Here is a 27929-nt window from a genome sequence, read left to right on the forward strand (position 1 = left end):
TACCGAATGGTACATCTCACAAGGTGCCCTTGGATTGTTTCAAAGCCAAATAAACCAAATCATGCCACAGTTGTTTGTCCTATGGAAAACAACCCTCTCATACATTGTTAAGACAGCTAGTTACAGACAGTGTTAACCTGCACCAGCCAAGCAAGTAACTACGAGAAGTTCAGTGTTTGGGATCTCCTCAGGAAGCCACATATCCATCCTTTCTTATTCCACGTAGAGAAATTTCAAGAATTTGTAGTAACAGCACAGGTGCCCTTCCTTGTCCCCTTATAAATCCTGAATGACTTCACAGTTCCAGGTTTCTCACCTCACCTCCTTTAAAATAACATGCATACACTGGGCCAGACACACCAACACTTTGTTAACGATTTTTATAAATCTGTATGTGCTGGGGGAAAAAAAAGAATTCTTCCAAGCTATGGCTTTTTTTTTTCCTTCAGTTCATCAGTCTTGTGCTCAGTGGATTACAATACACTAGAAGAGCAACATACAATGCAGTTAAATGGGTATGCAAAAAGCCACTGTAAATAAACTACCAAATCACTTATTCAATTTATGAAAAACATTATTCAGATATTTTTAGTCTTCTGAATCCTTGGGGGAGGGGAAGGAGGAGGCTGAAAACCACCATGAAGCTGCAATTACCCACAGGGGCCTCAAATAATAATAAGAAATAATCTCACTGGTTTTCCTCTCAAAAATAGTTCAATATATTTTTCTCTTCAGAGTGCGAAGACCTCACCCAACGGCCTAACCTGGGAGCTCACAACTAGAACAGGATGATTTTTTTTTTCCTAAGAAAAAAAAAAATTGCTATCTAAACAAATCAAGTTGATTTTTTTTTTTGAATGAGCACTTATTTGGTCAAAATATCTTCTTCCTTTCTTCTTACCCTCCCTTCAAATAGACAAACAATATTCCTTTCTGTAAAGTACTGAAGGAGTCAACACCCTCTGCAGACAAAGACATTAGGTGTTCTCTCAGTCAACTATATTTGTAGAATTCAAATTACTTCCCATTACTTTAGTCACCCCTGGCAGATCTATCTGCCAGGGTAAATAGGAATGAAGTACCTAAAATCTGGCAAAAGACTAAGGTCCAGCAGCAAAGCTATATAAGGAATGCGAGCAGCTTCTTGTGTCATTGTCAATAATTCAATACATCCATGAGTTACCCTAATCTAGACTCAGTTGTCATCGATTCCATAAAGAAGCATTAGGTTAAGTGCAATGCAATCCCCTCCTCCTTTCCCCTTCCCATTTTCAGTGTTGTCCTGCCTCCTGTCATACCTGTCTTTATCTTTGGATGTAGCAGAAAACCAAGCAATGGGTAAAAGTTATTTTAAAAGGAAGAGGACAACGCATCCAAAACTTGAGGTTGAACATCTTTCCTGAACATAGTTACTCTCCCATTTTATTTCTTCCTTATTTTATTTGAAAATGGAGAAAGAGAGCTGATGTGTATGTGTGAGAAAATATGAGAAGAAAAAACACAAAAAGCCCCCTGAAAATTTTCATGCAACAATCCCATGTTAAAGGATCCCATCCAAATTAAAAAAACTCCCGCAATATATTTCGAAGTAAAACTTTACTGTCTGTCATTCATAATGAATGCGGATGATTCAAAAAAGTTTTATATATACACACACACACATCTATATGTATATGCAAAGTCACTTTTTAGGCTTTTCAGAACTTAAAATATGCCCACTTCTCTGTCCAGGTTGATGGTTTTGCACTTCAACCACCAGGTTTGGTCTTCCCAATATACTTAGTAAAAACCCCTAAAACCTGACTCACAGTCCACTTCTGAATTTGTCTCCCTGCTTCTTTCTAGAGCATCGCAACCTGAACTGCTTTGTTCCCTTTTTGTAAGCTTGTCCTACTGCCTTTCAATGAGATTCAGCCTTGGATGCCCCAACTTCCTGCTGTCCTGAGCCTAGAGAGCAGCAATGTAAATGCTTTTTCTAAGGTACACTCTGTGCCAGTGTTCACACCATCTATCCAGGAGAGCCTTAAATGTCCTTTCAAAGAAGGACAGTAATTACAGGCTTTGTTTGGGTGAGCCACACAGCGACTGCGTAAACCCCTCTCAAAAGCCCACAAACAGGGGGCCTTCCTAGCTGAGGCAGAGACATCAGGGCTTGAAATTTTAAGGTAACTGTGTGGAGCCATCACACCCTCACTTTCATAGAGATTAAACTTAAAATGTGTAAAATGCCTGCTCATGGTGAGCAATAAACCTGAAAAACTACTGGTAAATATCATCATGGTATATATTTTAAGGCAATGCCTTTTACAACTGCAGATCTATAGTGAGCTTTATAAAAGCAATACACACCATCTCCTCTCTTTCATACTTACTCCCCGAATAAAAAAAAAAACCTGAATGGAACTTTATTTGGGATGAAAATTTGTTGAAAGTTGTTATATTAGGTATCTGCTGAAGATTAAATGGAAATCCTTTCCCATCATAATTGATCAAATGCTGCTTATCCGAGATTTGAAATACTAGTGTGCCAGCTCAATAGCCTAGGAAATTGAATTTAAAGGTGGAGCTCTTAATACCAGAAATCATCAACAGCAACATTACTGTTAGTTTGCCAACTGTGCACTGCTTTCTAAAATAAACACAGGAGGGCTGACATATACAAATTCAAATTACTACTGGCAACACTCAAGCCATACCAGAGTTTTTGTTTCAAGACTCTGCTTCTCTCCATTAACAGCAGGACGCACCCCATCTGTTTGCCAGAACAACCTCTCCTTGCGGATTAGTATCTGTTCTTTTGGGAAAATCCCCTGTGACATACTTCGCTAGAATGGGATGAACCAATGATGAAAACTAATCAGCCTCGTATATGAAAAAACTCTGCTCTGACCTCAGACAGCTGAGCCCCGCTGTCTACATCCCCTTGTCCGGTGACAGCTGGATTAGCCACAGGCGAAAACCCCCAGACATCCAAGACTGCACGTAACGTGCACAGACACACAAACTGCAGAAGATGAACAGTTGAAAGAGAGAACAGTGGGTAGACTCAAGCAACACCAAAACCCATGTATAGAAATTAAAAATAAATAATAAAATTTTCATGTAAAAAAGTCATTAGCAGCCTTGTCGCCCTAAAACAAATCTACAACTGCCCTAGCATACTCAACTCTTTTCAAAGTTTAAATGATTTTGATGAGCAGAAACAACTAAGTGAAAGTTGGGCTCCTAATCAACTTTGTGAATCCCTCAAACTTCTCTATTATCCTATCTATCCTAGAAACTATGATCCTTTCTGGTTAAAATGTATTTAAAACATATTATAGTTGAAGAAAATTGTGTCTTAATTAAGGAAAGCTGTTAACAATTGAATATCCAAGAAGCAATGAACAAGCCTGGTCTAACAGCAGTCCCCCCAGTTCCTAATCCCTAGCAATTACAGAAGCCCCTTGCAACAACTTTTCCTATCCTCACCTTCTGCACCAGCAGCTCTTCGCTCAGCTCAACCATCTCCCTGGATGGAGTCACCAGTGCGATTCCCCCCAGAACACCATCACCACCTCCGTCTTTGCCTCCTTTCCTCTCTCCAGTCCCAGTTTCACACTGGTTTGGGGATGGCCGTCCCCACCTTCTCCTCACCAAGAACATGGCAAACTTTCGCTCCTGTTGTGGGCTGGTTCCTACACAGCCTTTTCCCATCTGTGTCTTTACGTTGGCAGCCAGACAGGGTTTTTTGTGGATCTACTGTAGTGTCAGAAGGAAAGTTGCAATGATAGAAGATGGTGCTGTAGTCACTTAATAATCAAGTTAGGAAAACGTAGGAAACACTGAATATGTATTAAATCCAGTGTATCAGGCTAGTTAATTATACTAGATTTAAGAGCTCTATGAATAGCTGGTAAGAATTATTTAATGGTTTAGATAAACTGTCTTCAAAATCTATTTAGTTTAGGGACAATTTGCAGGCCTGAATTCAAATTAGGCTTCAGAGCTGAACCTTCCAAAACCTACAAAATTTCAACATATGCAACCTTTCTGCCCCATTACATACAAGCTAAGAATAATAAACACAAAATGCCCCCCCCCCCCCCAAAATATATATATAACCCTACATCATGTGTGGATGACTGTGTATTGACTGACTTCAAAATGAATGAAGAAAACACAGCAAGATAAGGATCTGCCTTTCAGAAGTACATACACAAGATCACCAAACAAAATACTAAAAAAAAAAAAAAAAAATTCTGAGTCTCTCAGCTCCCTCTGCTCCAGTCCACTCAATTCTGATTTACTCCTGACATACCCTACACTGGTAATCGAGCTTACACCAGCCTGTAGACCTCAAAAGCAGTGTCTTGAGCTCTGTAAAAATCTTACTCTCAACACCTCTGGATTCACAATACCATACTATAAGTTTCCATGCATAAAAATTAATCCCAGCCTTTGTCCTTCCTTAAGGTGGGAATTATTTACCTGACTTCTAAAACACAGAAGCTATATTAACACATAAGAGGATGCAGCACTACCAACCATTTTATTCCTAATCTAAAACTGGTGCAAAGTGGCCACAAACAGCTTCTGTTTTCTTCGGGGAATGACTACTATCCTCTCCTGTTGAGTCTGAAGCTGTGCTATCAAGATCACCACCACACTGAAAAGGAGATCTAGGCGTCCTAACGTTAGGAGGCCAATAGTGCTGTACCAGGGACAACTCAGTTTCCTGCTTCTTGAACTTCTGCATCAGTATTCTAACTCAACCCTCCAACTATTTCTATGTCAGAGCAACAATCAAATTCTGGTTTTCCCACAGCTATTTTGAAATCTTTTCAAGTGCCATATCACATTTCCCCCCCACTACATACAGCAGCAGAAATGACTTGGGCTCAGCAAAACCTAAGAGAAGGAATATTGAAAATAATACCAGCCAACAGGACCAGTAAGGGAATTCATACAGAATGACGAACTTGTGGTCCACTTTAGACTTGCCTACCCAAAAGCCTTTTCTAAACCTCTATTGAAACCGTGCTGGTAGTGGTGGCGTAGAAAAGCAGAGGACAGTGCAACCTCGATGATACATTATGTGGGAAAATTGTTCACAGAAAGGAACGACTAAAGCAGATGCACTGCAGGAACAGTATTTAATGAAATATTTAGAACGATACCGCAGGTCTCCATTACCAACAATATAGTCCTTTTTAGCCAGAAAAAACATTGGAATAAGAATTAGAACCAAGTCAACAGGCCCACATGAAGTCTTTTTGCTCATCTATTTAAAAGCTTGCATTTGTTAAGTATTCAAATAGTGCTTCTCAGCCTATTCTCACAACACTTGGGTTCTCAAATAATCTTCTAAATAAGTACTGGTAATGTCACACAGCATCCAGGACTCATTTATTCCAGCTTAGCCATAACTGAGACAAAAGATGAGTGCAATACTGTAGAAAAAATTACAATATTTTCCACATTAATAAAGAACTTAATAAGCTTTTTATGCAGAAACTTTCCCTTGAGGCATCTTGGTCTCAGAAGGACAACAGAGATTTGAAAGGAAAAATTACTGCATACAAAAACAAAGGGAAAAAAAAAAAGAAAATCCTCTTCTGGAGGAGCTCCTTCTGGACTACACATAGAAGTTTATGTAAAAATTTACAGTGCTTCCACTGAATGTGACATTTGGAGATAGCTATGCAACTTTAAATTATTCTATGATATATGGCACTGTTTTTAAAAGTATTTTTATTGTCATAATAACTATTTTCAGATTAAAACAGACATTAGAGTTTTGGCACATTCTGAGCTTATAATTTGGACATGAAATCTCAGCTGCCTTAACGTGTTGGAGGCCTGAGGCGTAAGGTGGTTATAGTTGCACAATCATCTTCTGAGGCAACCTCTCCCTCTTTACCTCTCAGGGGCAGCTCAAGTTTCAGGTGGAGAAGCTAATTGTTCAGTTCCAAGTTATATCCCCTTCTTAATTTCCAACTGATGACTGCAGCTGTAACAGCAATATAACAAGAAGCAGTACAATTTGAAACATGCATCCATCTATAATTTCTCCATTGGCAAAGGGCAGATATTTTCCTGCAGCTTCTTGGAGCATGAGCTCCTCTCCTATTCCCGTGTATTGGGTCTGGCTGAGATGGAGTCAGCTGTCCCCACGGCAGCCCTCACAGCGCTGTGCTGTGTATCGGCAGCCAGCAAGGTGTTGGTAACACACCAGGGTTTGGCCACTGCTGAGCAGCGCTGGCACACACCAAGGCTTCTCTCCAACATTCACCCCCTCACCAGTGGGCTGGGGGTGGGCGAGACCTTGGGAGGGCACACAGCCAGGACAGCTGGCCCAAACTGACCGAAGGGACGTTCCATACCATATGGCATCTGCTCAGCAATAAGAGCTAAGGGAAAGGAGGAGAAAGCGGGAGGAGGGCGTTCATTATTTACAACGTTTGTCTTCGGGAGGAACCACTATGCGTACTGAAGCCCTGCTTCCCGGGAACTGGCCGGACATCTCCTGCTGATGGGAAGCAGAGAATAAATCTTTTGTTTATTCTTTGCTTCCATGTGCAGCCTTTTGCTTTATTAAACTGCCTTTATATTGACCCACAAGGGTTTTTCCATCTTATTTTCTCACCCTCCACCCGCACCCCCCCATTCTGTTGAGGAAGGGGGTGATAGAGCGGCTTGGTGGGCACCTGGTCTCCAGCCAAGGTCAACCCACCCCAGTCTGTATTAGTTCGGGCCAAATCTCTCCAACAATTTGTGTAGAGACTTTTCATTGAAGTAGAGGGGATCTGCATGGGCAGGTATAACATTGTCACTGCTGTCATCACTGCCAACGAGAGCTCCTGCCAGCCTGCGGGGCTGCAGATCTGTGCCTTGCCCTGAGAAAGGTGAGGCCACCGCCCTCCTTCCCTACAGGGGAGATGGGGGCTGCAGTCGGCCAAGTAGAAGAAGCTGGCTCCTCTGCTGAGGCTGGCTCTACGTCCTGCTTCATCTCCTGACATTTTATTCTGTCAGAAACAGAGCTGGACCCTGACTTCAATCCTCCTTGTTGCAAGACAGTGCTGATAAGGGTGCAGCGGTTAAGCAAGACTAAGATCCAGCTGATGGCCACAGAAGCAAGAACGGATAAGAATGACCTTTCTTCCCCTGCATCGTCTCTCTTACGGGTGAATATCTGGGTCATCCAGAGACAGCAATACTCATTATTGCAAAGGGACTAAGCAGCTGTGCCTGGAGAAGGTGGGTCCCTTTGCTCTCTGCACACAGTACTGTACCTAGAGGATATACAGACTTGTCCCCATCTCCACCCCTGCCCAAACCTTCCTCCCTCCGTCACATGCACAGAAACAGGGGGGTACATCTGAATCCTGAAAACAGAAGGCTTAACTTCTTCATTCCTCTCAAAACCATGAGGCCCTTCCAAAAATGCAGACATGAACTATGACTGACAGTTCACAAAAAGGAAATGCAATGAACGCAAGGATATCAAACCAGCAATACCTCTGCCAAAGAGTCACCCACGCCAGCCACCTCGCCCCCTGCCCCAGAGGAACAGCAGTGGGCACGGGCAAGCGGCCGTCCCCCAGCCACCCCTGTGGCTCAGCCCCTCAAGCAGCTGCTCCCAGAGCCACTGGTCCAGGCGAAGAACCCACTCCAGTCCAGCCACTGCGTAAACTTGTGTAAACACACTCAAGTCTTCAGTAAATTTCTGCTGATGAAAAAAATACCCCCCTGCTTACCCTATTAACTGCAACAATGCCGTTTCCCTTGATTTGGGTACCCTGGGAACACGTACAGGCCTTATTTTGAGCAGATGTATGGCAGCCTTAAAACCACTTAGAACTGGAAGTCTAAAGTGACCAGGCAACTCTGATTTCTGGGATTCCCAGAGCAGAGCTGATTTTGTTTAGTGGATAATGTTCTTGTGGGATTTTAGACTTACTTTGCAGAAACTGAATGTGCCAAGATATGCACCCAATTTAACAACATTAGACTTGAAAGCTGGGTTCAGTCACTTCACAGCAAAATAAAAGCTGTTTTCCAAGCAAGATTGAAAACAGAATCACTTCACAGCAACAACACAAATCTTCAAGAGATTATTCTTCTGCCAGCCCACCTCACACCACCCCTTCAGATCTCAATCTTTAGTCACCCTAATTATCACCAAGAATAAGTTTTACAAGAGAGTCAATCTGGCAAAAATAAAACTAAAAACCCGCAAGTTGAAACATGTGCTTGGATACAAAGAAATCAAATCGGAAACTACCTCAATGATTTTCCAAGGCCAGATCAGTTACAATGGATGATGAAATACAGGGGGGGAAAAAGCTCTAGCTAATATTCATAAATAGTTACTCCTGCTGCTAAAGCTTATGTGTTAAAAAGCTGTTGGGGATATCAGCATCCCTCTGAAGTGACTGAGTAGTTTAATAACTGAATTCACCCATCCATGCACTCTTCCCACACAAACCAAGGCATGGATCCTGATGCAAGGTATCTACAGACAATCTCACAACTAACAATACTATATTCACTGCAAGTTGTGCCTACATCATTGTTTTTAAATCCAGAGCAGTGAATGTGACTCTGCCCAACAGTGAATACTCAGCTGTTTGCATGATATGTACTAGATTTAGTCTTCTTCAGCTGGAAAAAAAAATTGGGTTGTAACACTTATGTTAGGGTGGTGTATAGCTCCTCAGGAAAGTTTAAACAGCCTCAAAGAATAGAAAAGATACCTTTCATGTATAAAGATCATTGAAAGAGACACAGTGAATGCTACATACGAGCTCCAAGTGATTAATGAAAGTTTGATATTTTATAGCTTTACTCGAAGTTCAGTGAGGTCAGCAGAAACGTGTGATGTGTTTGATGTACCAATGGTCTGCTATGTGTTGTTATGCTTTATTATAAACCAACAGTAACCCGCAGAAGTTGATCGTCACTTCTGGGGTCCTGCCCCACAAATACAACAGGACAGCTCGCACAGGAGGGAAGCTCCATTAGCCTCACTAGATTAAGGATTTCTCTAATGGAGCTGGCTGCTCTGTCTGGTCACCACTAAGTAGATAGAGACAGAAACACATCTTGAGCCCACACTGCTGTAGCACCCCACCTTCACAGCATATGTTCTTGAAAAGCAGGAAGCAGCGACTGCCTGGCAGTGAGAAGGAAATCCTACTTTGCCAAATTTATCATTTAACAGCCTCCCCCCCTTCCCAAAACCGTGTAAGACAAGTGTATTTTAAAGATTCTTTTTCCCCCCCCAGTTTTGTTCACTACTTCATATTCCTCTCCTTCCCAAGGAGAAATCCCACGATCCCTTCTTTAGATTTACAGGGAGGAAGAAACAACTGTGGTCTCACACGCTTATCAGCATACTCGTTTCCTCTTGCACTGTTCCGTAAAAATTCCCTTGCATCCTTGTGTAACCTCTGTGCATGTCAGCAAACTGCTCACAGCCTGGGAAACTTTTTCCATTGAATTTTCTTTTCACACCAATAAAAGCTCAAGACTGAAAAACTCCCAGGCCTTGACACTTCAAGTTTCACTAACAGACTGACTCTGCTGCTACTCCATTTGTCCTGCCAATACATACTGGGATGAAGAGACCGGCCCAAGAAAATTAGTTGCAGACCGCTTAGAAAGTAGCGACTGCAAACCACCCCAGTGCACAGCATCGCTGGGAAATGAACGCTTTTGCTCAGCAGCACAAAGCACACTGAAGCCAGGTCTGTGTGAGAAACGAGAGGCACGCTAGCAAGCAAACCGCAAAATACTCTTCTCAAAGTCACCTCTGTTCTTCCACCTCTGCTGACTCCAATAATCATAGAATGGTTTGGGTTGGAAGGGACCTCAAAGATCATCTAGTTCCAAATCCCCTGCCATGGGCAGGGACACCCTCCACTAGACCAGGTTGCCCAAAGCCCCATCCAATCTGGTCCAGGGATGGGGCATCCACAACCTCTCTGGGCAACCTGTTCCAGGGCATCACCACCCTCACAGTAAAGAATTTCTTTCTAACATCTCATCTAAATCAGCCCTCCTTCAGCTTGAACCCATTATGCCTTGTCCTGTCACTACACTCCCCGATAAACAGTCCCTCACCATCTTTCCTGTGTAGGCCCCTTCAGGTACTGGCAGGCCGCAATTAGATCTCCCCAGAGCCTTCTCTTCTCCAGGCTGAACAATCCCAACTCTCTCAGCCTGTCCTCACAGGAGAGGTGCTCCAGCCCTCTGATCAGCTTCGTGGCCCTCCTCTGGGAGGACCTATTATGCAATTTTAATCAGACGCATTTGAAACAACCCTGCACGGCTTTCCCCCCCCACATCCACGGGCGAGTTAGTAAGATACAAAAAAGCCAGGAGAAAGGCACCCCGAGCATTTGCTTATCCCAGTGATGGGCTGGAAGAGTGAGGAGCTGCTGGAGCGATCAGGTGCCAGTGCCCTGCCTCCTGACCAGCCTGGCTCCTGCCTCCCTGCTCCAGCGCAGCCCTAGGTACCTACCCAGGCACCGCGCCGGGCAGCACCTCTTTCCCAGACCCCTTCCTCAGGGACCAGGCATGGCTCCTGTCTGGCAGGAAAGCATCCACATCAGGGAGCAGGATTGGGCCAAGAGAGCAGCGACGGGGTCCTAGGTCTGGGCCAGGGCAGCACACGTGGGGTGTGGGTGGCACCAGCCTGGGCTCTGTCCCCGGCAAAAGCAGGCGATGCTGGTGGAGCACAGCATGGGACCCCGCAGCCCTCTGCGACCGACTGTCCTCCTCCTGCACTAATCCGTGCCGCTGTGCCAGCTTAGGGGATATAATTAGACTCACAAAGGAGCCTTGTTACCACTCCCTGCTAAGACGCTGTAGCAGTTTTGATTAGTCATACCAGTGACTCTGTCAGCAGACTCCGGTGAACACTGCCTGCGGAGCTCAGCAGGAAAAGCTGAGCAAAGCCCAAAAAATGAAACCAGAAGACTGACTGCTCCGGGAGGAGGAGGAAGGAGGGGGGGATTTTTATTTTTAATTTGAAGTGGTATTTGACATGGCACGTGGAAAATACACTGAGATTATGCTGCTGAAACTGTTGTTTGGGGTTTTTTCCAGCTGTTCCATCTTCTCCTTTTGCAATCTTCAAAGCAAATACGTGGGCAAATAGACCAATCCGGGACACTACATTGTAAAGAACTTAGTGTCACCTATGGGATGACAAATCTCTGCTCAAACAGCAAAGCCAAAAGAAAATCTCCAGAACGACCTGGGTCTCTTAAGATTTGATGGGCTGTCAATAGCATTTGAAAGTTACAGACATTTTTCCTATACATTGAAACCAACCAGTCAGTCTTCTCAGGGAGCAGCACTTCCCCCAAAAGACAGGCAGCTTGTGATACCCCTTAGCCTCAGTACTCAGAAAGGCATTGGAAATTATCGCTTGTGGAGAAAACTGGCAGGTATATCCTTCCATTCCCCGGGGAGACCAATGTTACAAATTGTGGGAATTCTTTCAAAGGACAATTTATTTTAATAATCTTTTGAAAAAAGTAAGCTTTATTCCATAGTCACACCATTAATCCCCTGCCGCTGGCCAGATTTGCACATGTAAGCTTGTTACGGTTGCTGACCATCATCATACCGGAGGATGTAAAGGATACAGTAACAGGTTGCATAGAGTTTATTTGGGGGGAAATGAAAAAGATTAGTTCTGCTGTATCCTTAAGGATGAGCCCAGGAGAATGAGTAGGAGAAACTTTCTTCTTATATACTGGCATACGTGCCGAGACTAGGTTTTCCTTCGGTTCGCTGACCTATCACACTAAACACACAATGACTATACATTTTTATTGGTTCTGTGCTACAACACAGCAGACTGATTGCCACGAGAAGCTGACTGCACCACAGCATCCTTACCATCTGACTGACCCACACCCTGCGTATGAAAAATGAACGGCTTTCCACAGGTCAAAGAAGGACTCACTTATCGCAAAGGAAATGCTGGAAGTACTGGGGATTTACAGAAATCCTCAAACTTCAGCAAGGAGGAGGAAATTGGCAAAAGGGCAAGAAGTGGTCTTATTTTATGCAGGCATCTTGGGTTTTAATAAGAAATCTAGTTAAGACAGCATATGGCAGAATTACACAATTACAAAGAAGTCCAATAGCTCCACTGTGTGAACTTGCTGAAAGTTAGATGTCCTACGGCTAAAACTTTCCGAGCCAGACTGCAATATTCTATCAAAAAATGACCACGCATTACATAAAAGTGAGAGAACTGATTTCTCACAGATGTTACAGCTACAATAATGAGGTTTTTTTATGGAAGTAATCTGAATACCTAGCATGATCCCTTGCTTATCAACATTAACACACACACATGCACGTGCACACTCAGTCCAGAGAAAGAAAGACTTTTGTTTGAATGGGTCATTTTTCTAACATTGTTTCTGAAAGAGTCTAAAAACCACGGTGTTACTGTTGTGTGAATGACGATGCAAAGTCCAGCTGACATACTAAGCTATACTTGGTGACTTATTTGGCAAAACAGAGTAGTAAAATCAAGCGGAAAAAACTTTTTCCCTGAATTTCCAGCAGCAAGTCCATCTTCACTCTGTATAACAGAAGAATAAATTGCATAGAGTGAGTATTATTGAATCTATTGTCTGGAAAAGTTTTAGAATTACATTGGCACAGTAGTAAAAAAAAGATGAAAAACAAAGTTAAAAGCAAGTATGTCCTTAATTTTAAAGAAAAGGAAAACCTGAACCTCAAAATAGAGCTGGCTAATAGGATTTTTAATTTGGTTTTAAAAAACTTTTTTCCAGTCTTAATCTGCAATTAGATACTGATGAGCTGTCCTGCGAGACTGCAGCCAGAACAGCAAACAGAGAAAGCAAGCTCATCTTACCTTTGCTACAAGGACTGTTGAGCACCTCACTACATTGCTGGAAAATCGCTGTAAATAAACAGTCACATAATTGCTATGAAAGCATTTATAAAAGACTAGTTGAAATCTTAAAAATATCCCTGAAAGGACTGGGTTTATTACTGTGCTTATTTTACACATAAGATCCAAAGATCAGAGAAGGTGAGTGACCAGATAAATGCCATGCACAAAAATTTCAGCCTATTGAAGAATAGTGACATTTTAGTCAATTATTTTGAGGATGAAGACCCCTCTCACTCAAGGCCTTATCTCAAGTGTAAACCTGCCTCTCTCCAAGAGAGTACCATTAAGTAAATAACCTGGGATCATTATTCTAGTTGCTGTTGGATTACAGTGTAGAAGGAAAAGGAGCCTACAGTCAACTTCACACACTTGGTATTAATGCATACATCCTCATAAAGCTATGACACTGGATTTGCAATCACAACGATATCAAGTCTGTGTAGTACCAAATGACTCTTCATTAACTGCTCTTTTCTTAAAAGAGGAAACCATAGGTTCTTAGTTCAAAGGAAACCCCCACATGCCGCAGTGTGAGCTTCCAGAAGGCTTTACCTCCTCACTGAAAAATAGAACACCATCAAGAGCTTTGTAATTCGGAAACAGAACAGGTCAAGAGTTACCCTGCCCACCTTCTCCCTTCCCATCCCTAAAAGCAGAAAACTGCAAGTCAGGATGAAACACTTTCAAATGGGAACATGCATATCAGTTTCACTGGGAAAGGCTTCCCAGATCCCTTTTTTTTTTGTTGTTCATTTTAACCTCCAAAGTTGTGGGGAGTAACCTGCTCATCACAGAGCAGTGACGCAGGAAAAGCAGCATCTGTGTAGCGGCCCATTGCTGAAGGCGCCCATCCCAGTCTCTCCTCCACCTGGCTCTGGCTGCCACGTGGACGTCGCTCCCCACCAAGCCTTTTGGCTGTTCGTCCTCAGGCACATGGCTTTTTGCCAAAAATACAAAGATGAAAACTGGTCAAAAACCTGAATGTTTGATACACGTGCCCCCTTCGAGATATTCTGGGAAGCACATTTGGGATGCTTTTGTCTTGACTGACCTTCCTGCATCATTAGATTATATACTACCATATTTAATTTAGAAACGCTTATCCAAAAGAGACGGTGTGTGTTCTAAAGCAGAAATCTCTAAATTCCTTATGTATTTTTGAAATCCCTTTTAAGTTATTCAATGAAAAGAACAGCCACAAGAGAGCGCTACCAGCAAAGTATTCAACCACAAGGAAAACGACAGGCTTGAAGCTATTCAGAATAAGAACAAAATAAAAAATGCATCTGTTGTGGTCAGGCGGTCTTATTTGCACATTTAAAAGAAGTCCTCAGACATTTAATCGCTATAGCTGTGATCTTCACAAGTCAGGAGAGATTCTAGGTGTCTCCACTTTTGAACATGGACCTTGAGACACGTTCATTGCTCTCTGTTTTCAAAGGGAGATTACTCAGCAGTTTTTGGATTTTAGGCACCTTTAAAATGACTCACTCCAGCTGAGGCACCTGAAATTAACAGGTTGTTTTCCTGATATCACCATAATTTTTTCAAATGTTTGTAACTCACTAAAACTCAATGCAATGAGCTAAAACATCAAAACTGTGTTTGTGGCTTTGCTGTTTGTTTTTGGTCTCTATGCACTGAGTATCTGAATACCTGGTACTCCTTTCTTTCTTACCTTCCCAAGAAAAGTGCCGACAAATCCTAACAACAACAGTCAGCCTATTTTTCTGGAAGCAGCAAATGAACTGCAGCATTTTTTTTCCATGCAAAACAGGAGGAGTTCCTGTTTTTGTATTTTCAGCTTCTAGTATCTTATCATAAAAGGAAGTGACTCCCAAGAAGTATCCCTAAAAAAGAACTGACCTAAAATTTGAAAACAAATAAAAATATAATCACGTGTTTAACTTATGGACTTCTGGGGGGAGGGAGGGGCTCTAAAAGATAGAAAAGAAGTAATAAAAGCAACCTATTAATATTCAGGTGTCTTAGAAGTGCAAATTGAATGAGTATTTTGACAGACAAGTTACTGACAGAGTTCTATGATACAGGTATCTGCAAATCTCTCAAATTTTAACATAGCAGCACATCCTACCTTAAATGCCTATTCTCATCTGCCAAAATTCACACAAAGATCTACACAATCACCTTTTGCCTTGCTCTCAACCACAGCAAGACCTATAGTCTGGAGCATTGCTCTCTGCTTTCTCCTCCCATGTGTCTGGTAACCGGTTGGTCTGACCTCCCATCTGCCAGTCACCCTGTGTCTGAAAACGGAGCAAACAGCAACGCGGCACCACAGTCAACAGTGGCTCTTTTGAAAGGAGCCATGCTGGAAGGAGCAGGAGGAGCCAGACCTTCTGGCAGGACAGCAGAGTAGCTCCTTTCCTATCCCACAACCTAGTAAGATGCATTTTACATAAAAAGAAACTAAAGAGACCTGCAAAATCCTCTGCTTAGGTCTGTGAAAACAAATAAATGCAAATAAATTATCAAGTCTTAGTGCCCTTAAAGAGTTCAGTCATTAACTTGGGCAAATCAGGATTTCACCATCACAGTTTGCTCCGGTTTTCCTTGTACCCCAGCCCAACTGTACAGGCTTGAGCAGGATGGAACAGCAATTTCATTTACAAATAAGATATGCACTGTTGACAATGAGGTATTAAGTTGTATGAGGTATTAAATCATCAATCTTCCTGCCTGCTAAATTCACAATAGACTACCATGATAAAACTTCTTCTGGAACTGTTTTTCCTTGCTCTGCCTTGGGGAACAAGACAGATGCATCTGGATGTCTGAGATAAAAGCGGTGATGTTGGGATTTATGGTATATTATATAAGCCATATAAATAATTTTTACTCATTCTTATTTTATGTATATTCCACTACCTTTTGATGACTAGATAGCATTAAACTCCTGATGTCATTCTCTTACCTCAGTTTTTGCCATGATTTATCAGAATTCCTCTAAATGATAATAAAACATTTTTTTAAAAATGAGTATTTATCATCTGGAAGCATTTAAAATGCTTCATGTATCGAAGAATCAGCTCCAAATGCTGGTTCCAGCAGGGTTTACTTTCAAATATTTTGGAAATTATCACGTTACATAAGCAAGGTGCTAAAGAAACTAACCTTTAACATAAATACAAAAGAGGCTTCATTCACCAGTAACGCTGAAGAAAGACGCAGCCTCTGACAGGGTAAATGCTAACTGCAGCAGCAGGAGTCAAAACACATAGGGGATTTTAAGGTGTCTCACCATGGCTGAGGCAAAGGATCAGGAGCGAGGAACAGGACGCAGAGCAGCCTTTGGACACGCTCACCACCAGCACTTCTGCCCAGGACAGAGTTAGCAAGCACAGCAGCAGGCAGCTGCCTGCACCGGCCCAACACGCTGCCCTTCAGGCAAGAAAGAACTTGCCGCATCCTTGGAGCATGCGGCTGTGGAAACCCTGCTTCGCTTGTGGCCAGAAACAACGGGTGTGTTTTGGCTTCCAGCCGCTTACCGCAATTGAGCTTACTGGTCGATAGCTGTCCCAAATGAACTGATTTTCCTCAGAAACCACATTCCAAATACCAACCCGTGTTTCTACACGGCTGTGGTGCATTGCCACAGCATTTTCAGCTGTGATTTACCTAGTCACGTCCAAGGTGACCCAAAACCTGGAGTGCGGAAAGGGAGTTCCTCTAGTCCCAGTGCACTTCAGAGACAGCCCAGCCTTTTATCATTCCTTGATAAAACACTATAGCCACATGATGCAAATTACCAAGCCTCCACAAAGAACAACGCCATGAGCTGAGATGCTTCAAGTTTTCTTTGGGAAAGCCATGTTGCTCTGACATGCCCTGTGCCAGATCAGATTTTGAAGACACTACCATCTCCCAGAGTGCTTTCTTCCCCATAAGATGCCACCTCCTGGTTCGGCTGCCCACCTGCCAGCAAGGCTGCTCTGTGAGCCGGACCAAAGAACTGACTCTGCTTTCAATGGCCACCCAGCAGAAATTTCCCAATCCCCCAGCTTTTGTCACTCTGTCCTTCCTCTGCACTCAGCATGAAGCTGGACTGAAAGCCTTAAGGGCTGTATAACTCAGCAGTGTAGTAGCTGTGTGTCTATGCCAGACTTTTGTTTTGCCAGGTGATCCAGTATTATGCAGATTCAGCAGCAATGACCATAAAATAATGGATTTCTTGTGTAAGAGATAAGATGCAAATTTGTTTAGTTATTCAGTAACTACAGCTGCAACACTCTTGCATTCCTGCCCTTGTTTTAAGTTTCTGGAGCTAAGGGTTGCATTCAGAAATTATTTTAAAACCTTTTTATAATCTTTTCAAGTTGGAAGGTGTTACATGTAGTTACTTGAACAAGTAGAGCATAAAATCTCTACACTCAACACGGTAGGCTACTTGACACTGCAACATTTAAGAAGTGTCCAAAATTCTCCATCTTGTCAGTCATTTAATCTTCAGGAGGTGAAATATGTAACCTAAAAGTACCACAAGGTGAACTGCAACACACTAAACCAGGAGTATTATTACTACTCTGTTGAAGTTGTACATGTCAAAGTTCTTGACTAGTGTTTAAAAAGCACAACGCTTTTTAGTGCTTAAAAGCAACCCCAAACAATTCAATGTTTCAAAATGCATACAACATATACAGAAGCATTCCTTCCAAATGCAGAGAAGATTCTTGACATAAGAACGTTATTTATTTGGTATTTAATGGATGGGGTTACAATTCTGTTTCAGTTAGGAGTCTGCAAAGATCTACAGTATTATCAAACACCAAAAAAAAATCCTCTGTGTGTGCATGTGGAAGTACTACGTGAAATGAACAAGTCTTCAGACCCCCAAATTTTAGGAGGCTCACCTGTTTCCCCCTCTCACCTAAGGGGCTGCATATTACAGTTTCCACCACCTACACTGAAATTCACCAGTGCAAAGCAGTTTTAAGAATAAATCCAGTTTAAGAAGTTCTGGTTAAATCCTGTAAGCACTTGTATACTTTTTCATCTTCAGTCATGTGAGTGTTCTTACTAAATTGGATGAGACTACTCATGCTCAAAATTAACCATTTCAACAAGTGCTTGCAGGACTGAAGAAAAAAACCCCTAAAAACCAATCATGACTCACAGGTGGTTACCATCTGATGCATATTCCTTCCCACAAAAAAAAGCAACATTGCCCAATTTTGGTAATTACTTCACAAAACTGACTATCATTGCCACAAGTAACATTTTGAATAAGCATATTCAAATTATAGAGGATTCCTTTTACCCACAAAGAAATGTCTGTGCCCTTCCTCATACTCCATATACCGCTCTAACAGTGTTGACTTGGTAAAACACAGTGACATCTGTAGTGGTTTTGGCTTTCTAATACTCAAGTTTTACAGGCTGGATTTTTTAGAGTTATAAAGAAATAAGTTATGAAAGTCACCACAACATAAAAACATGTCAGTCAGAATATTCGTTGTCCAACATTTGGACAAACATCCAAAACCATGAGACAACCATTTGCTCTTTGAAAGCAAGGACAATACACCACCAATTGGAGAAACTGAAGCTTATGTTCACCTCAGGAGTCCATTAGTGTGTCACTAACAGCATGAATCAAATCATGTTACTGCAACTAAGAAACAGGTGAGGTAAGCAGAAAAATAAGAAATAAAAGCACTTTTTAGATGTACACCTCACCAAAAAGACAGCTGGCACAGGAAACATCTGAACACCTGGGTGGTATTGCTGGGGTCATGGTGAAGGGAATATGGATTCACACTGTTTCCATGTTGGTTAAATGACTGCACTGACAGTTAGGGGAAATGGTCCTCATTAGGTCTCTTCCAAGGTGTAATATGTTGAAAATGTAAGATGAAGGTGTGCGGTCCTCCTTTTGTCATGTTCATTCCTTCCATCAGTAGCACAGGATCACACAACTGAAGGAGGGGGAGCACAATGTAGGCCTGGCCAGCCCCAGCTATGCCTGTGGAGGAGGCGGGTGGCATGCCTGAGCGGGAGGGGAGCTCCATGCCAGCTGGCCTCCTCCATGGACCCCCACTGAGCATGCACAGAATGGCTTATTTGGCAGTTTCACAGAATCACAGAGCAGTAGGGGTTGGAAGGGACCTCTAGAGATCATCTAGTCCAACCCCCCTGCTAGAGCAGGATCACCTACAGCAGGTTGCACAGGATCACGTCCAGGCGGGCTTTGAATATCTCCAGAGAAGGAGACTCCACAGCCTCTCTGGGCAGCCTGTTCCACTGCTCAGTCACTCTCAGAGTGAAGACCTTTTTTCTCATGTTCAGACGGAACCTCCTGTGTTCCAGGTTGTGCCCATTGCCCCTTGTCCTGTCACTAGGCACCATAGAGAAGAGTCCGACCCCTTCCTCTTGACATCCACCCTTTAGATATTTATAAGCATTAATAAGATCCCCTCCCAGTCTTCTCTTCTCCAGACTGAACAGACCCAGCTCTTTCAGCCTTGCCTCATACGAGAGATGCTCCAGTCCCCTAATCATCTTTGTATCCCTCTGCTGGACTCTCTCCAGTAGATCCCTGTCTTTCTTGAACTGAGGTGCCCTGAACTGGACACAATATTCCAGATGTGGCCTCACCAGGGCAGAGTAGAAGGGGAGGGTAACCTTGTTCGACCTGCTGGCCACGCTCTTCTTAATGCACCCCAGAATACCATTGGCCTTCTTGGCCACAAGGGCACGTTGCTGGCTTGTGGAGAGCTGCTTGTCCACCAGGACTCCCAGATCCTTCTCTGTAGTGCTGCTTCCCAGCAGGTCAACCCCTAACCTGTGCTGGTGCCTGGGGTTGTTCTTCCCCGGGTGCAGGACCCTACACTTGCACTTAATGAATTTCATATGGTTCCTCTCTGCCCAATTCTCTAGTCTGTCCAGATCTTGCTGAATAGCAGTGCAGCCTTCTGGTGTGTCGGCCACTCCTCCCAGTTTAGAATCATCAGCAAACTTGCTGAGGGTACACTCTGTCCCCTCATCCAGGTCATTGATGAATATGTTGAATAAGACCAAGCACTGAACCTTGGGGGCACATCACTAGCTACAGACCTCCAACTAGAATCTACGCCGCTTATCACAACTCTCTGGGCTCTGCCATTCAGACAGTTCTCAACTCACCTCACTGTCCACTCATCCAACCCACACTTCCTAAGCTTGCTTATGAGGATGTTATGAGAGACAGTGTCAAAAGCCTTGCTGAAGTCAAGATAGACAACATCCACTGCTCTCCCTTCATCTACCCAGCTGGTCATGCCATCATAGAAGGCTATCAGATTAGTCAGGCATGATTTCCTCTTGGTGAATCCATGTTGACTACTCCCGATAACCTTCTCCTCCACGTGCTTATTGATAACCCCCAGAATAAGTTGTTCCATCATCTTTCCAGGGATGGAGTTGAGGCTGACTGGCCTGTAGTTTCCCGGGTCCTCCTTCTTGCCCTTTTTGAAGACTGGACATTAAGCACTCCTTCACAGAGAGATCCTGCTGGGATTGCTAGGCACTCCTTAAAACATAGGACATCCACCCCAAGAGCTCCCGAACCAGGCCTGCAGGCACTGCGCAATTCACATGACACATTACGTTTGTACTTATCTGGCTCCTGCCATCCCCCCACGAGCCATAGTAGCTCACTGGCAGCACCAAAGAAGAGAAACTGGTGATGCCCTGTCACACATCTTGACACACATGGCTTGCTCCTCTCTCCATCACAATACCTGACTGGGAGCAGGGACTGGTAGACATCCTATCTGGCACGCATTTAAAACCGGCCATCCTGCTTAGGGCAGAAGAGTGGGCCTACAGCAACGCAGTGACCCGTTTCTCAGAGAATTTGCCATAGGGAAATTTAACAGCCCAGCCCTTCTACCACCTGCAGCCACAAAGAAACGTTCAAGGCTTGAACTTGAAAGCTGTGTGCATCTGTTACAAATACCCACTTGCAAAGTGTGTACAATGAAGATCTGCACAGGCACACACTGTTCCACACCCACATCAATTCCAAGAAACAGGGGTAGCGAGGAGCTATCACACTTGCCTACTTCTTACAGCAATGGTATGGGCATGCATACACAGCCCTGGAAAGCCCTACTGCAGTTTCTTACCTATTTCCAAAGTGTGGCTGAAAAAACAGAAATTTAAAAAAAAATTACAAAAAAAAAAATCTGTCCTTGTTCAGTGAAGGCTGAGGTCAATCTTCAAAAAGGAAGAACTATGTCTACTGGGCAAGAAGAGAGCAATCACTGCTACGTGTTCTGCTGTAACAAATCCTAGTTCCAGAAGCAATGAAATCAGATTTAATGACAAAATAGATTTTACTTCTACTCAAGAGTGGTTCTCCACAAATGCATTTAGTTTATTGAGGAACACCTAACCATAACCATTGACTAAATATCTATAATACTTGCTTAAAATCTGCAAAGCTACATGTATCTTTCTATTCTTGTTTCCTATACTATTTTGATATCTATAAAACTAGAACTATCAAGTGGCCAACACAGGTAAGAGAATTCACAGTCCTCAATCCCTATCTTGTAATTGTACTGAAAATACACATCCCTCCCCTTCCAAAGTCATCTCACAAATTGATATTGCCGAGTTTCACAGAGCACTCCTGCAGCCAAAAGGAGCTACGAAGTGCACAACTAGCTGCCCCACAAGTGATAAATGGGTAAGACTAAATTCCCTTGGTAAATTACACAAAACCCACTATGGAAAGGTCACTGGTGGTGATGAGCACAGTCCTGCCCAGAACATAACAAAATTTCAGTGATCTCCCATCTGAACGCTGTAAATGACTGTTACATTTTTATTCCCAAACTTCTGCCCCAGTCTCAGGTTCTGAAACACTACTGTACAATCTTGGAGCCATCGGGACGTTCATTAAAAACTCTCCTTCTGCTGTGCTTTGAATAAATGGTTGTCCCTCTTCATGAAGTGCCATGCAAATAAAGATTATCCTAACTTTCCACATCCAGGTGTTCATAGTTCACGCATCATGACATTCACTTCCCTTATTAGGATTTTGCACAGTAAATTTCAGGGTTCAGACTATGCTTCTGATGGCAAGTGTTTGCTTTCGCTCTCTTTCCTTCTCCCTCCTGTACGAAGGGACTCCTCAGCATTGCAAAACCAGCTTGCACTTCCGCCACATAAAGGCATCAAAACAAAATGCTGTATGAAGGAAAAGAAAACACATCCGCTCACGTGTGCATGCCAGAACTACTCCAGAACTTTAAGGCTGGTTCTCAGGCGTTGGCAGTACCTGCAGAGCTGGTCGTTAAACTGAAAGTCCAGCTTCCCGTCACCAGCAGAGCCTGAGGAAAGGAAGTCCCTGGCTACTCCCTCCCTTGCCCACTCATTCCCACTGTCACGAACAGACAGTTCAAGCAGCCAACAGGACAACCCCACAAAACTTCTTAGAGTGGCTCCCAAAGGCCATAGAATCCCACCCTGCCTTTAACAGTAATAAACCACAAATGAAAGTGTCACCTATGTGCTGGGGTTTTTACAGTTTAATGTGTCTTATGAATTCATAGTGAAAAAAAATTCCAAACTTTCATGGATTTGTGGTATATGCTTATTCCTTAGCATGTACAAAGGAACGGAGATTATATTTAATAACTAGAAGGGAATTTAGGTTAGACGTGTACGCGGAACAGTTAAATTACACAGAATATGGTAACCACCTGTTTATCAACACTCAGAGCAATTTTACATGTGTATATATAGACATGCACACATCTTTTCCAAAACAAGAGCAATTCACACACAATTTCTGCAAGAAATGTCCTAAGCACACTTTCCATTTCCCTAAGAAAGGAATCTACTCAAGAAATGACTCAGCATTACACTGAAGAACTAGCATGTAATTAATATGTGTTGTTTTGACAAATCCACTTGAGAAAACAACATGAAGCCTCCAGAGTCGTCTTTTAATCCAAGACCAGAAGTACACCACACTTGTTCAACCATCAATATACGTAAGCTACTTAAACACTACGTTTGCTGTTAAGACAGTGGCATAGTCCTGATTTGGTTTAGACCACAACTATGCAATGTTTCAAAAAAACATAGCAAAGCATGTGTGAGGAGAGCCAGCACGTTTATGCTGATTATTTGGTACTGCAGGCACTTAGAGATGAATGTTATTTTCCCTACACAAGTCAAGCATCAGATTCTTTAAAAACAGTCGGTAAAAATAATTTTGTGGAAGCCAGCTACCACTGCTGAACACCACCAGCCTCTTGGGAAACTTTTGCCACAGTCACAAGTTAATTATTATGAATGAAGCACATTACTCACCATGGCAAAACTTTTTCACTTGGTCTTGGCTGTAGGTACATTGTTAGACTTACAAACCAAAAATAGCGTGCCCTACTGCTTCCCAGGTACAGAAGTAGTTAGATCAATATAAGATCAGGACGTGCCATTACTGCATGACTAAGTGACTGATATGGAGGAATTTCACATGGACACGCTTCTCAGTGGTGACAAATAAAACCTGGTTTTTCTGGATCAATTCTACTGACATTAATAGGAAGTTCGTTCTCTACCTTCCAGAAGAATTTTGTTAAAAAGTAATTTTTCCACATTATGACAGTTCTAAAAAAAATTGCTTTTCACTTCTGGATCAGTCTAGAAATAGATACTACAAACAACCTTAGGGAAAAGAGATTTCAACACAAAATCTAGGTCTTGGTTAACTCTCACAGATAACAAGGACAAATATGATGAAAACAAAGATTCTTTAAACCTTCAGGACCGGGTTGTTGAATTTGTCTATTTTGCGCTTCAGATTATCACACCGACACCCACAGGGAATAAAATGTTAAATCAATGCTATAGAGAAGCATCACAGTGCTAGACTAAGGACACAGGGCAAGCAGAGAAAAAGATGCTAAGAGGACTTGCAGATCAATACTTCATCTTATATGAAAGGGAATTGTGGGATTATTCCCAGTCTCCCCAGAGAACAGTAAGGGTGGATCTAAAGACAACTGAAATAGTCTAAAAATGCTAAGGCAGCCATTTCAAGATTGCTGTAATTAATTCAAGTGCAGACTGCCTCTGAAAGGGGTGGTCCTATCCAGCTTACAACCTACTTCCCCAAGTAATTTTGCAGTCAGATCAGTTCCCCGATCCAATTCAAACCAGACCTGCAGGAGTGCTCATACAAAGATTAAACAACTGGTTTGCTTAAAGACAGGACTGTTTAAAGCACTCATAAAAATTCAGCCTAAGATTTAGGGCAAACAGAACAAAACAATGCTGTTGTTCAAACCGTAACTTCTGGAAGAAAGCATGCAACAAGGCTTTTATAAAAACCTGCATCATTTGAACTTCCAACAGGAAAAGAAAAGCTATTTCAGCACACAGACAGCAGTGCATGAGAACAAGTTGGCCAAGAATAAAATGAGACTGGGTGTTAAAAGGTTTCTGACCGTCAAAGGACTGATGTCCTAAGGCAACTTTCCAAGAGAAAGAGCAAAGTTGAAAAAACACAGACAAAAAACCCTAGCTAATTTCATTCAGTAAGTTTTATAAAATTTTATCTAATATTATGCAGTCTTGTGAATGACCCAAAAGGCTCTTGCCTCTTTTGGGAGCTATGGAAATCTTCTTGAATTTAAGACAAAAATGTTTTCCCTAACAACAGCCACTATTTCAGCCTCTTGGCTAGAACAGCGAGGTTGCTTTTGCCCATGGCACATGTGCTACGGAAGAAAAAGAGGAGGGATGAGAAAGGACTGATGAAAAACCATCAGCTTTGCATCCAACTGCACGCAGGCATGCATAGCAATGGGGCTCTGTTGCCTGCAGAGAACAGCCACAAATCCACAGCAGCAAACCCGTGATCAGCTGTATGAAAGTTCTCCGAAATCACATGCGTGAAGTGAAGTACTTGTGAATGACAAGAATGGCATAGCTGTGTCTCTTATGAGGGATTTCAGCATCAAACTTTCTGCCATTTCCAAAGATAGATCAGAATTCACAGATTCTGAGCAAGTTACTGTCATAAAACTGAAAAGCACCAAGAAAGAGGGAATCTTTCCACTTGGTCTGAAGCTTTTCATAGTAATTAAGACTTGCTGTCTTGGCAGATTCTTCAATGTCTATAAAACTTCTCAACCCTGAAGTTCTCCCCTTCTGCGACAGAAACAGCTGATGTAACCTCTAGTAACAAAAGTGCCTTTACTGGAATAGTGCAAGTTGAAACTGCTGAATGTCAACATGATTTATAATAGTTGTGAATGCATTTTATTTTGCATTTATTAGCTTCAATGCTACAAAAATTTTGGAAGAGCTCACGGAAGTAGCTATTGGTGAGGATATAACCTATCACCTGTGAAAGGGACTCAGGTCCCATAATTCCTTCTGTCAAAACACCTTCTTAAACCAAAGGTGAAAAGCATGCTTTTGTATCTCTCTTACCTATCAGCGCTATTTCACAAAAGATAGTCCCCAGTTAAGACAGCCTCCAACAGTGGTTATATTTACAGACTGGATCACCATACCTGTGAAACCCCAATTCTCAGCATTTTCAGCGTTATTGTTGCAAAGACACCCAAAATTCTCTCATGAAAGACTGGTTGGTATAATTTGATAAAAGCAATTAATTAGAAAGGTCTGATTCATCAGAGTAGGAAATTAATGAGAAAGATTTGTTGTTCAATTTCCTGGTTTGAATGTTTGTTTCAGAAGTTACAAGATTTAACCTGCTTCAACATCTGTTCACTTTTGTCAAAATTATTTTATGAAACTTTTTTTTTTACTAACTTGAATTAAAAATATGTGAAAAGTCATAAGTCAAAATGACAAAACAAAGTTTCCATACCAAAAATGTGTTCTGTTTTGATAAACTGTTTCAGTTTTTCCTGTCACTAATAACTAACTGAAAGTACTCTTTACCCAAACCACGTAAGAAATGCTTGAGACCTCAAACATTCTCACAAAGCAGGAAAAAGCTTTTCCAAAAGCTTCCCATATAACCCGCTCCTCACAGCCCAACTAGCGTGCATAGCAAACATGCTAAGAAGCACTCTGTGTCCACACACCAAAGGTGGGGAAGCAGGGCAGGATGGACATGGCAGCCTGCTTCGGGCGGACAGAAAGGATCAGAGTCTCGACTCACCACATCACAGCAGTATTGAATATATTGCCTCAGTTTTTGCTCTGATCAATAGGCTACCTCTCCCCACATCTTCATCCATAAAGAGTCTGTGTTCAAGGAGGTAACACCGTATAATATGCGCATTAATAACACTGAATGAAAGTCATTATCTTGCCAAGTCTTGGCAAATTTAGTTGCCCAGTAACTTACAGGCTGGAACATATTTGGTTTTCAAGTTGAACGACACAAGCTTACCTTTTAACTACAAGCTTCAGCGTCTTGTGTGAACCCTTCACCAGACAGATTGCTTCTTGTCGGAAACCAGAGAGGCCCACATCATTGATGCCAACAATTTCATCCCCAGCCAGTAACTTGTCCACAGCTGCAGCCTTGCTCCCATCTTCAATCTGAAGGAAAAGCATATCAAATGGTAGAATTACTGAGGTTGCACTGACACCTTTAAAGTAAATTAATGAGCTTTCAATATTGGCTTCATACAATAATTACTACAGTAATTAAGCGGTTAAAAGGATTTTTAAAAATACATTTAAAAATGCTACAAAGAGAGTAGTGATATGGAGACAAATAGAACAGGAAAGAAATGGAAGGGAGGGAAATCAGAAAACTAGAAAGCTTGATAGAAATTTGGGAGTCAAATGCATCTGTGATCTTCAGCTCCGTTCAATACAGGACAGGTAATCATACTTGCAAACAGAGCTTTGGGCAGGCATCTTAAAATCTGGTTCTCTAGAGAAGGTAACCAATAACATTAACCATATAGCCAATAATGTTAACCACAGAGTCAACTCCAAAAATCTGGCATGCTATGAAATCCTACAATATTGCATAACAAGTTGGTCTAGAAAATAAAGTGATTTTCATCAGATGCGTAACATTTAGGAAAGCATCTTGAGAATTTACAATCCATACAGCTAAAGAACATCTCTGGCTAGAAGAAGAGATGATGGTCTGAGATCCGAGGAAGAAAAATAGCATGTCACACTGCCAAAGAACACAGCAATACTAAGGGAAATTCACTGGAAGATTATTTTGCTGCCACAGGCATCTCTTGCATGCACTGAATTTTTACAGAACTATTCATAACGTGGCAAAACATGGACAAGATAAATTACAGAGTCAGTTTTTGGCAATTCCCACCACAATGAAGGAAACAAAGCCAGTACAAGTTACCTATTTTTTTAAAATTTAAAACAAATCCCAAAAGCTCGATCAGCCAGACTAGCAAGTACCCACAGTTTGAACTGATTTCAAATATAGCTGTAGGTGTTGAACACTTTGCAATTCAGGCCCTCAGCTTTCTCAGTTTCTTCCCATCTCCTTTGCTGTTGATGCACCCTCCGGCTTCCCAGTTGCTTGGGCTCATGATCTATGTATTTAATTTTATTCCTCCCTCACTTGTTCACAATCCATATCCCACCTCTTCTTGTAGATTTGACACACTGTCTTCAAAGCAAAGGCTTTCATTATATAGTGCCTCGACTACAGTATCTCTGAGTCCCACATTATTAAATGCCAGTGAATCTACAAAGAAGAAATCCTTGTAATTGCCCCAACTGCAGAAAGCTCCATAAAGAACCGCCATCTTCTGAGGCACCAAAGTCAATCTACAGCGAGATAAATCCAGAGGAAACCTAACTTTACGAATTCTGAAGCTCACAGGACAGGTTTTAGGGGAACTCCAGCAAACAAAGTATAAATTAAATAACCTAATAAAATAAAGCAATATCTCTTGATGAAAGTACATTAGGAAGATCTCACACATGGCAGCAATCTCATTGCAGGCACATAAAAAGCCCTCTATGTAAGTTTAGGATAAATGTTCTTAAAAATCTTCAGACCCCT

General features: G+C 42.2%; 1 protein-coding gene across 2 annotated transcripts in view; it reads right to left on the bottom strand.

Annotated features, from left to right (window-relative positions):
• Positions 1-27929, bottom strand: part of SHROOM2 (shroom family member 2) — a 131368-nt gene that overhangs the window by 52071 nt on the left and 51368 nt on the right. For both annotated transcript variants that reach the window (XM_054835790.1, XM_054835781.1), the window contains exon 2: positions 26322-26473. In XM_054835790.1, coding sequence (XP_054691765.1) covers positions 26322-26473 — 152 coding nt within the window. The remainder of the gene's footprint in view (positions 1-26321; positions 26474-27929) is intronic.

The sequence above is a fragment of the Grus americana genome, chromosome 1 (genome assembly GCF_028858705.1).
Source record: "Grus americana isolate bGruAme1 chromosome 1, bGruAme1.mat, whole genome shotgun sequence".
NCBI lineage: Eukaryota > Metazoa > Chordata > Aves > Gruiformes > Gruidae > Grus > Grus americana.